This window comes from Crocuta crocuta, unplaced genomic scaffold (genome assembly GCF_008692635.1).
Source record: "Crocuta crocuta isolate KB4526 unplaced genomic scaffold, BGI_CrCroc_1.0 scaffold89, whole genome shotgun sequence".
NCBI lineage: Eukaryota > Metazoa > Chordata > Mammalia > Carnivora > Hyaenidae > Crocuta > Crocuta crocuta.
Window position 1 is genome coordinate 148,706 of NW_027551559.1, and position 11,537 is coordinate 160,242.

The 11,537-nt window shown below is 55.1% G+C and overlaps 1 protein-coding gene across 1 annotated transcript in view; it reads right to left on the reverse strand.

The window, feature by feature from the left end:
* The window catches only part of TRIO (trio Rho guanine nucleotide exchange factor), a 229,487-nt gene that overhangs the window by 3,823 nt on the left and 214,127 nt on the right, over positions 1-11,537 (reverse strand). Inside the window, exons 49-55 of the mRNA XM_077749451.1 lie at positions 7,364-7,662; positions 5,408-5,546; positions 4,752-4,779; positions 4,394-4,556; positions 4,000-4,121; positions 2,730-2,808; positions 934-1,134 (exon numbers count right to left, since the gene is read on the reverse strand). Of these exons, the coding sequence (XP_077605577.1) occupies positions 934-1,134; positions 2,730-2,808; positions 4,000-4,121; positions 4,394-4,556; positions 4,752-4,779; positions 5,408-5,546; positions 7,364-7,662 (1,031 nt within the window). The remainder of the gene's footprint in view (positions 1-933; positions 1,135-2,729; positions 2,809-3,999; positions 4,122-4,393; positions 4,557-4,751; positions 4,780-5,407; positions 5,547-7,363; positions 7,663-11,537) is intronic.

Here is an 11,537-nt window from a genome sequence, read left to right on the forward strand (position 1 = left end):
GGCACTTCCAAATTCTTTACAAAAAGCAATATAACACACAGAAAATCAACCACGGGGACTTGTGGGGTCCCTGTGACGGGCTCCTAGAGCCTGAGCCCCACTGTCAGTCCTGCTCTGTCCCCCTGAGAACACATCAGGAACTACTAAATGGTACAGAATATCTTGCTCTGATCAGTGGAAAGAAGTTGTAAATTCATGTAAATATTCAAAAGGGCTCCCTGGTGAAAAAGAAGGAACAGGAATTTAAACCCAGCTAAACACCCCTGTATTTCACAGAGGCCAGAATGTTCTAGGGTGGGCTGCCCAACTCCATACGGCTCACATGGTGGGACACATGATCCTTGGCTGCGGGGCCATCCTGGGCGGCATGCCAGATGTCAGGGCACCCCAACCGCAGGCAAGGAAGTCCCCAGCACAGCCGAATGTCCCCACCTGAGGACCATTGCTCTCGGGTCACAGTTTCCACTGTTTGGCTGAGTGACGGGGTCACCGAGGGAGCACAGCCCCTGCAGCGCCACAGGGAGCAGGGGCGCTGCTCTGGCTGGGGCCCCCCCGACCGTCCTGCAGTAGGTGGGCATGAGCCCCGAGGGGCAGGGCTGGATGCCCGGAGCATCGGGCACGAGCAAGCTCTCAGTGAGCCCGCCCTGGGCCCCCGGGAACCAGGTGGCTTCCCCAGGCCGAGGGTGTCAGAGTAGCTAGGCCGCCTATTCCCCCGCTGGGCAGCGCGGGCTGAAGACTGTACTTCTTTCTACCGTTACTGGGAAGCTCTAGGCCTGTGCTCTCTGACAGCAGGCATCTTTTTTTTGTCTTTTACAAGTTCTGCAGATCCTAAAATCCCGCTTTCTGCCCTTCTGAGAGAACAAACAGGGACATAGTCACTTAAAGCTGAGGCGGAGTCTCACAAGCTGGGAGGGGGAGGGGGTAAGTACGCACATTTCTAACACCAGGACGTAGCTGGTGGGGGTCTCGAAGGTATCGAGGAGGCCGACCAGCAGCGGGTGCTGGAGGTTCTGAAGGACTCCAAGCTCATGGGTGACCTGGTCGCGCTTCATCAACTTCTTGTTCACAAACTTAGTGGCCACTGCTCGTTTGGTTCCTTTCTGATCACATTTCTTAACGACAGAGAATCTGCCCCTGGAAGACACGTCAAGAAGGTCACTTTCAGACGACTTGGAGGATGTCAGGGACAAGCACCTGTTAACCTATGTGGACTGGGGGTGGGGCAGCCTCCCCTGGTCACAGGCCCTGCTCTGCCCCCGAGGAAGCCTGCCGGTCTCCAAGCCCCTCAGCCGTGTGACTGTCTCCTCTCCTTCCTAGGGCAGACTCGGTCTCCCCACCCAGCGTCTAGACAGGCTGCATGACCTCCTGACCTCTGAATATGGCAGAAGCAACAGTGGGACCCTAACCGGGAAGCCCCCACCTCTGCTGTCGTGGAAAGCCTTTCTCATCATGTCAAGAAGCTTGGGATATACTTGGTGGCCCCCTTTTGAAAAGAGTGTCACCACTGTCACGGTGCCTGACACGCCACTGCCTGTGTGGGGCCGGTCACTCATCTGCACCCATGGCCTCTGGGGCTGTCCCCAGGGAGCCACACCCAAGAAGCCTCAGTGGCACCTTGACCTGACCTGGAAAGTAGGGTCTTGGACCTCCAATCTGAGCCCGCTGCCATAGGCTGGGATGACATCTGGGGAGCACTGAGGAGTGCAAGGCATAGAAACCACCCTGTGGTGGGAGGGCGGCCACACCGCTCTGCTCCTTCTCCCACAGAAGGGCAGTCTGTGTCTCCTCCCTTGAACCTGGCCTGGCTGGTGGTGTTTATGACCCACACAATGTGGAGGAAGGGCAGCTACTGATTTCTGAGCTTTGTGGCTTTGGCCTTCGTGTGAGGAAGCCCAGGGTGAAGGTCTGTGTGGAGAGAGGCCCCATGTCCCAGCCAGCTGAGCCCAGGAGAAACCAACGGCTAGCTGCCTGTTCATTCTGCACGTGGCTGAAGTGACAAACGTGCGCTGCCTCGAGACGGCAAGTGGGGTGCCCCGTGCAGCGACGGACAGCCGACGGTCAGCCTGACACACGCCGGTGTGTGCACAGGTGGCTGGAGCCACGAGGAGGCCATGGCTGGGGGTTTCCTGGAAAGCTTTCTAAAAGGGGCAGGCTCAGCTGTCATGCTTTTGACCCTGCCGCCTGGGTCAGGACTCGAGAAGTGGAGGAGTGCCGTGTGGACAGGCAGCAGAGTCGAGTCAGAGGGAGCCCACCTGGGGGCCGAGGGTACTTCTGACCAGCGCCCAAGCCTTGGCTGCCCTTCTGGAAGGGAGGAGCCCCTCTCTCTGTTCGTGCAGGCGTGCGCCGCACCTCCAGCACACACCCGCACAGACAACTCAGCCTGCCCCCGCTGAGCCTCCAGGAGAGAGCAGTCCCACGACTCTCCTCCAACTTCTCCCAAGGATATGACCTAGCTAGTCTGGTCCTACAGATGCACAGCAGAGAGGGTAAGTCGTTACATCGATGGCTGGTTCATGGCTTTGGGCCTTCATTCTCTCCTGGGATCTGAGCTGAAAACGTCCTCTCTACTCCCTCAACGTGTACTGTTGAGAGGCAATTACAGGTTATCTTTCAAATATAATTCAAGTAACTTCCAACTGCTGGCAAATCTACCACTTGATCTTATCTGCTCCTATGGTGCCTTCTTACTCCCTGCTCTCCTGGAAGGGGCTTTGGGTTTTATATTGTACCTGCCAAGCTCGGCCACTTCGCTGTAGAAGGAGTCAAAGTTGTCTTTCCAGGTCACCATGATGCCATCACTCCCTGGACCTGCAAGAAGAGCAGCAATCCCCGAGCTTGCTTCCGGCGGCGCTTCCGGTGGGGGAGGTATCCAGGCCTGTGCCATCCAACATGGCGGCTGCACATGGCCGCTGGGCATCCCCACCGTGGCTCATCGGAACGAAGATGTGCCGGTCGTATAAAACACACACCGGGGCTGGGTCTCAGGACGAGGACGGGATGATATACGTGACAGACATGAACACACACTTCCTTTTCCATCACTCTGCAGCTCGCGTCTCCCCAAGCACCTTTAGCTTGTGCTACTGACTTATTAGAAAGCAAAAACCACCTGTATCGTTTCTGGGGCCTCTTTCATAAATTACAACACCGGTGATCTTTCACTTTTACATTCAACATTCTCTTTCTTTCTTGTGTCATGATCGGAGAATCAGGACATTTCCTTTCTCTGGTTTAATGAAATTAAAATATCTGGAATGGAGACACGGGATACCAATGCTAACATAATTCTGTTCATGGTCTACACACAGGGCGCTCCTGGTCTCAATGCGCTTTTTAGTTCAGGTGTTTATTTTTGCTCTGGGAAGAAGGTTCCTTGAGGCGGCGCAGCTGGGGGACGCCAGAGGTGGCGGCAAATCAGGGGGCGTGTGTTGCCTCCTGAGCGTCCGGTCACGTGCACCCAGAGGGGACTCAGAAAAGGACCAGGACGTGGGCTCTGCCTCCAGTAGCTCACGGTCTCACTGAGGAGAGCAAGGCCTTGCTGGGCAGTGGAGAGAGCAAGGCCTTGGGACTGGGGTGAGGCAGGTCCCACCATGGGCCCCGGCACTCATGGGAGGGGCACGGTTAGGGTCTAAGTCAAGTGCAGCGCCTGCTGGGGCCTCGGCCACACGCCTCCTCTTGGCTCCCAGTCTAGGGAGACCAGCCTAGAGGAAAGGCCCTCAGAGCCACGGGGTCAACGGAGGAGCTGAGTAAAAGAGAAATCAAATACGAGCATGATTCTGAGCACTAGGAACATGGAGCGACTGTGTTCCAACCCCGAGGCCGGCGCCAGAGACTCAGCTGTCCCAGGGCTGCGTCCCTCCCGGGGCGTCCTGGACACCACAGTCTGGCTCTTGAGGGAAGGCCCCGTGTGGGACTCATTGCCAAATATTCAGAGCGTGAGGGGCATGTCTGTGCAGGAGCAGGGCCTCTGGGCCCGGATGGGCTCAGGGAGCAGCTTACCCAGCACCCTCAGACTGGCTGAAGACGAGGCCGAACCCATGTCATTCACAGCGACGCACGTGTAGATGCCGTCATCTTCCGTGGTCACGCCCACGATCTTCAGAGTGGCCTCTCCCAAGTCACTGCCATACAGACATACAGACAACGTACCGTGGGTCACAGAGGCGCGGCTCCCCCAGCGACCACCCTTACCCTCTCCCCTTTGGGGTCACAGGAAATTACGACAGCAAGCACTGACAAGGAATTTCAAGGGGGACTTTAAGTTTTATTGCACACCCCAGATTAAATGGTCTCTCGCGGGAGGTGTCAGGGTGTTGAAGGTGACCAAAGGGCTCGACGGTGTCGGTCACAGTGGCCGGAGGTCACACTCACTGCCAGCGAGACCCACCCTCACCTGTAGGAGATGCTGTAGTGACCGTCGTTGTTCAAGGTGTTGTGTTCAGGGCCCTTCCAGGTGATGGAGGCCTTGGGGCGGCCACAAACTCGACATCTAAGAACAACGGTCTCGCCTGTCTCACACGTGACCTCGCTCAAGGGAATGACGAATTCTGGGGGAACTGCATGAGAAAGGGGTCAGGGACACCGGTCACCCCTGGCTCCCCTCCCACACCCGCCAACGCCGACAAACAAAGGAGACTGCATCGCCCCCCATGCCCGGAGCGCCACAGAAAACCCACTCCACAGGTCACGCCCCAGGGCTCTCCGGAGACCCGCGCTCTGCAAGGCCAGAGGAAGCAGACGACAGAACTCACCGTCATAGATGTAGTTGGGGTTGAGAAGCTGAAATGGAAAAAGCATGTAGATATTAACCAGAAAAAAGGGCTACTTTGAGGCACACCGAGTTTACTCCCTGGCTACGGATATCATTGAAAGAAGAGCGGAAATACAACTTGGCTTCCATGGGTATCACAACGGCGCATTTTCATCGCCTTTAAACACACCCATACGAATTCAGAAGAGGGGTTATCTTCTACTTACAAACACATAAACGCCTTAAGCTCAGAAATGCCCATCTTTCCATCCAGTGGGCTCGGTCCACTTGGTCCCCACACCCCTTTCTTCTGAAGAGCGGCTGGTGCCCTGGCCCAGAGCCCTTGCGTTCCCTTTGGAGGAGACTTTTCTCTCCAGGCAACCACCACCCACCTAGATTTACGGCGACTGGACTACAGGAAGCTGATGGAGACGACCACCAAGGGAACGTGCTGGAGCCAGTGAGGCTGAGGGGGCCCCGGTGCTCCTTGTGAGCCGCACGTGCGCCTGGTCGGGGGTGCTGCGTGTCCCTGGTGTCCCTGGCTGCCCGCACACGCGCACCTACCTGTGCCTGAAGCCCTGTGGGAGCGGCTGGCAGGAGGCAGGCCCCCTGCTGCCCCCCTGAAAGATGCGGGTTCCTGGCCATGCTCGGACTCACCTTCACAGATACCTTGTTGCTGAGTCCTTCCCGAGACTTCCGATATCCGTTCTCTAACTTGCCTTCCCGTTTGCCGTCTTTATCTTTTTTCTCAGATTTTTTCCTTAAACGGAGTGCTGTGTGCCAAGATGTTGACTTCCTAGGGGAAAAGTAACACATTGTTAGTGTTATATCTTTCCGGTGTTCAGCAAGCGACTCCTGAGAGTATTAGAGAAAAGCCGAGTGGCTCACTTAGGTGGACACGGGCTGACAGAAGCTCCTTCAGGAATGGTGCGCTCTGCTGAGGGAAACCTGCTGGCACTCTCGACAACCAGAGGGGACACCAAGAAGCTCTTAAATGTTAAGGACTAAAATACAGAAGTGCCTGCGATGGTCAATTTTATGCATGAATTTAACCAGGCCATTTGATGCCCAGAAATGTGATCAAATGTTGTTCTGGGTGTTTCTGGATGAGAGTGACATTTTAATTGTTAGACTAAAACACACTGCACTCCACAACGTGGTAGATCTCTGCCAATCAAGTGGACGTCTAAGTAGAACAAAAAGACTGGCTTCCCCCAGCTAGAGGGAATTCTCTAGCAGAGTGAGTCCCAGCCTGCTGGTCTACACTGTGGATTTGGACTCATTATTTTCCATAACCATATGAGCCAATTCCTCATAACACCGGTCTCTTTCCCCGAATGTATACACACACACACACACACACACACACACACACACACACACACACACACACACACTCCTACTGGCTCTATTTCTCTGGAGGAACCTAACACGAGGCCTAAGAATACCGTTTGATAAAACAAAGTACAAAATGGGATTCGTGAATAATGTACTAAAATAAAATACTTCTATATATCAAGGAGAAACAGGATAAGGGAATTATCATGGAAGAGAGACTGTGTGCAGCCTGAGCTCAAGCCCTGCATCCCTGGGGGGTTGCAAGCTCCAGACCCAGAGGCGTGGGTGGTGCTGGGGTGCTGGCCGGCCTGTGCACCCAGCCGTGGGTCCTGCCGGGCCTGCAGAAGGGCATGACCGCGGTCACGGCCTTTGGAGGTTTCAGAAATTACCGGGGCGCCTGGGTGGCTTAGTCGGTTGGGCGTCCGACTTTCGCTTAGGTCATGATCTCGCGGTTCGTGGGTTCGAGCCCCACGTCGGGCTCTGTGCTGACTGCCAGCTCAGAGCCTGGAGCCTGTTTCGGTCTGTGACTCCCTCTCTCTCTGACCCTTCCCTGCTCACGCTGTCTCTCTCTCTCTCCCCTAGAAATAAAACATTTAAAAAAAAAAAAGTTTAATGCAGGGGCACCTGGGTGGCTCAGTCCAATAAGCGTTTGACTTTGGCTCAGGTCATGATCTCACGGTTTGGGAATTTGAGCCCCATGTAGGGCTCTGTGCTGACAGCTCAGAGCCTGGAGCCTGCTTTGGATTCTGTGTCTTTCTCTCTGCCCCTCTCCTGTTCTCTCTCTCTCTCTCTCTCAAAAGTAAACAAACATTTAAAAAAATAGAAAAAAAAGTTTAACACAGCAAACCCGGTCTCATTTCTTAACGGAATTAAACCTAGCATACTCAGGCGGGACGGTAATGGCATCACACATCTTCACCTGCAGCTCACAGAACGAGCACCTTCATGGACGCACCCTCAGCACAGCCTGCTAAGAAGGGAGGGGTCCTCAGAGAGTCCTCACCCACTACCCAACTAGAACATTGGGGACTACAATACTGTCGTGATTTACGTAGCGCCTTATGAAAGCCATGTTTGCAAATGCAGGTTATTAAAAGAACCTGTAAGAACAAGTCTGAGAGAGGAGAGGCCACCCTGTCTTCACTCTGGGGATCCGCGCTGTGCTCGGGGATGAACTCGCACTGACAGACAATGGCAGGGCTCTCGTTCGCTGGGCCTCCAGGTCCCACTGTTGTTCGGGCCGCTCTCCCCTCGGGTGGCCCGCCAGGCACTCACTTGAGGGTCCCATCGGGGTTCTCCATGATGACTGCACTGGTGTGCCCCAGGACGAAGCCTGGAATCCAGCCCTCGGCTGCGGGGCACTGGTCAGTGGCGGCTCGGAACACCAGAAACATGTTCTGTTGATTGCTGGCCAGAATCTGAACGACCTCTCCTTGGTAGACGTTTATCTCATCCTCCTTCACTGCCGTGTAATCGTGTGTCACCAACATGGTGGAGATGTTGCTACTGCTGCTGCTTTCACTCTGGAGCGCGAGAGAGAAGAGAAAGGCAGAGGGAACCTGAAACGACATGTGATGTCATCCGTGCGCGCCGTCACGAGCTGTGCTCACCACAGACTCAGAGCCACCCTGGCTCCTCCGCCCCTCTCTCCTTAGCTAACTTTGTGCCTCTTTCCTGGTCATCGGAAATCTAGAAAGCGACGTAAGCGACAATCTAAAACAAATCACTGCAGCGACGATGCTTTGTGTTTGGGAGACTATTTTAGTCCCATCTTCCTCGTACCCTCAAAGCAACGGCTCAGTCCTCCTGCCGATGCTGTGCGGGTTAGACCTAGGTCATAGTGGTGTCACTGTTACTTTCGTTCTCATTTTAATACAGTATTATTAAATTAAAAAGCCCTGGAGAGTAGCTCTTCAGCTCACGGACACGCTGCGTGACGGAGCAGCCCCAAATCTGCCCAAGAAAACGTTCACTGAGCATGCGCGCTCCAGGGTCATGCCGAGCTGCTGACTCGCCTCATCGTTTTCACCTTGTTTTTCTCCTCCTAAAACAACGAGCGATACCTGAAAGGTTAATCAACTACTGCTCTGCTCCTGTGGATGGTCACTGTGTGTCCCTCGGCGAGTGGCCCTCCCAGGAGCCTGCCTGATTCAAGAGTCCTGAAGGTGCCGCCGCCGCCGCAGGAACACAGAGTACACAGCACAGCAGAGCAGCTGTGCACACTGAGGGCCCCACAATTCAAGCTTCGGGAACGGACCTGTGTCTTCCTACCCTGGAGTCCTGGCCGTACCTGACCTCCTTGTCCACTGTGTCTTTACTGTCCATCCATCACAGTGACCGACATGGAGCGGACACGCAACATCTACTCAGCAACTCAACGAGGCGGGATTGCAAAAGGAAACAGGTCATTTCTGAAGGCCACCTACCTAGGCCCACAAGCTGAGTGGTGTTACTCGCTGTGCGAGAGAGACACAAGTGGCAGTATTTGTCTAAAGCTGTCATTCGCCAAGTGACCCCTTTGTTCCAGGGGAGGGGGCGGAAACTGACCCCACTGCCAAATCCCTGAGCTAGATCTTGCTCCATCCCCTCTATCAATGGGTGGGGTGTGGGAAATGGCGCCCGGCGCCCTGCTCCTGCTTGCCGTTCTCAGCGTTTCTGCCAACGTCGCTGTCGGGACGTTCATGGCTCCCCAGGCTCCAGTGACACTAGCCTCTGCTGGGCTCTCGGGTGCCTAGGGCAGGTCCTGGGCGGTGTGATTGTGCCTGCCAGGCAACCGTGCCTCATGTGGCTCAGCCTGGGCTACTGGCCTGGTGCTGGGATACACGGCAATGGATGGCGAGCCGCTGTCACCCAGCCGGTGCGCCGAGAACTCCAGGGTCCAGGACTCCAGACCCGCGGTGGATATTTAATTAACACGGCAGAGTGCCAGGCTCTGTTCCTGTTTTGCAGAGTCTGTTGCGGACACCTGCCCCCCGTGGATGCCTGTGCTGTCCAGGTCAGGCTACGGTCTGTGCGTATTCACTTCTGCCTTTTTATTCTCTGAGCATGAACTTGCGCATTCTGACTTACATAGCAACACCCAATGGCTGTGAGATCACAAAGGCAAATTTGCTAGAAAACTCCCAACAAAAAACAACTTATACGGCATAGCTGCTTTTAGCAATAAGGCGTACGAAGCTCTGTCTTCTAATTTTGCCACAATAACAACAGCTATTAGTATTTTCTGAGCACCCCTATGCACCAGGCTAAGTAGTAGGCACTTAAAATCCATCTCATTTAATGCTCAAAACTGCCTTCCCAGCTGGCACAATCATCACCCCTTTACTGAGTGGGGGGTTAGGAATGTGCTCGGGCCACCTGGGCTTCCGAGATGAAGGCAGGGCTGCATTTGTATTGCTGCCCGGGCAGCAGGTGCAGAGAGACAGTGTATCCACACTTGGGGGCTGGCACAGTCACTGTCTGGGTTGGTCCACATCCACTCCACTCCTGCTCTCAGCAGAGCTTTCCAGAAGGTGCCCATTAAAGGAGGAAGAAGGACCAGGCCATGGGTTAGGCACAGCCGCCTGGCTGTGAGTGCAGGCAGTTCCATGGAAGTAGTCAAGGAGGAAGGCGGCCAAAGCTGACCTGCCAGGAGGAGGAGATGGCCCAGAGGGGCAGAAATGGGGCAAGGCGACGGTTCCTTTTAATTGCAATACTTAAGAGTCCTAGAGGACATTTTCAAATCCCCATTCAGGCCTCTGGTGGGCTTCCCAGCCTTTCTGTAAGGCACCTGGACTTATCTAAAACACTGGCAATTTCCCGTTCCAGGTTACCTACCACCTAAGAAAAAGTGAGAGGCAGAGGCAGCTTCTGCAGCCTAAAGCCGGGACACGTGTCGCCTGTGGCTATCTATACCTTTGTCTCAGGGTGAACGTCCCGGGAGGGCACCAGGTGGTGACGGTTATCTGGGCACATTCATGGCACCCAGAGGCCAGCACGGGCTCCCTTGGGCTGGGGCAGTCGAGGTCCATCCCGAAGCACGGACTCTGAGGGGTCCTCGGGTGCTTACACGGAGCGTCCAGGTCAGGATGAGCCCAACTGGTAGGAGGGGTCTCAGCTGTAAGGCCACGCCTGCGTCCCCGAGTCTCCCACCAGATGCTGGCGGGCCTGCGACCTCTGCCTCTCTTCCTCTGGCTGCAGCTGCTCACCTGCATTCCTAGCATTTCACAGCCAACTGGGGGCCAGGCGAATGTGCAGGACACCGGCCACAGCCACTGCAGAGGTTACCTGCCCTGACCACCAGTTTTTGCAAATAAGAGTCACGGACAAATACATGTACCAAGACCCATTTCCTACTTTCTTTCTCAATTAAATATGAAGATCGAGTTTAACAATATATGTGACAAGTAGGAGGAAAAGGCAAGGCCATGTCACCCCAAACAAGGCATTAATAGAAGAGTCCAGAGGAAAGAAGAGAAGACATGCAAAAGCCAGATTTGTTTTCATAAAGAGAGACACAGACCCTTTTAGGGAAATGTATTTAAAAATTTATAAAGCGATCAAACATACACTCGTTAGAACAGTTCGCCTCCCTCACGCATGCCTTAGGAAAGTGTTAAAGGTCAGGCCATCCGCCGAGTCGGAAAACAGCTGGGTAGGATAGTGAGGAAGCCTCAATATGGGGGAAAACCCCTACCACAGCAACCTTTCTGTTTGAGGACAGACCCCGACCCAGGCAGCGGGCCTAGGAGAGGGCAAGGAAGCCCAGGGGCGCCCCCTGCTGGGCGCTGCGCCTCCAGCCTGCATCTGGCTCCTGCGCCGCCGGGAGACCCGGCTCCAGAGGCCCTACGGCAGTCTCTATTCCGGAATGAAACTGGGGGAAGCAAGTATTTCCACTGCAGAGATTCCTTTCCCCCCATTTTGTCTGCTTAGTTTGCTGTGAGTTTGATATGTTGGAAATTTTCTTGAGGGGCTTTTTTCCCCTCAGCAGGTGAGTCAAAAATGCTGCAAAGATAATTTAAGGCAAAAAAGAGCACAACCAAGCGATGAGCAAAAAGCGTAAAGTGTACGGATTCCAACGGAAACGGGAGTAAACAGCAGGGACGCTGACCCCTCTAAAAACGTGGGTGAGGAAGGCAGGGGTAAAAAGGAAGTTCCGAGATACCGTGCTGGTCAGTGTGAAAGACGCACAGGCGCTGCGTTGGCAAGGTACCGATCTGCTTCCCACGTGAAGGAGACACACACAAAGCAAGGAGCGAGTTAGTAGAGACGAGAGCAGCGCTGTCCCCGCGGCAGGAGGGGTTAGAAGGCGCCGTCCAGGCCCCGCGGCGGCGGCGGGGGCGGGGCTCCGAGCAGTGCGGGCGCCGGAGAGGCCGGAGAGCCGGGAGTTAGTAGAGGAGAGCGGCGGCCACGGGGACGTTTAGAAGAGCTGGCGGGACAGAGGCAGCGGGGCGGGCGGGCGCAGGCTGCC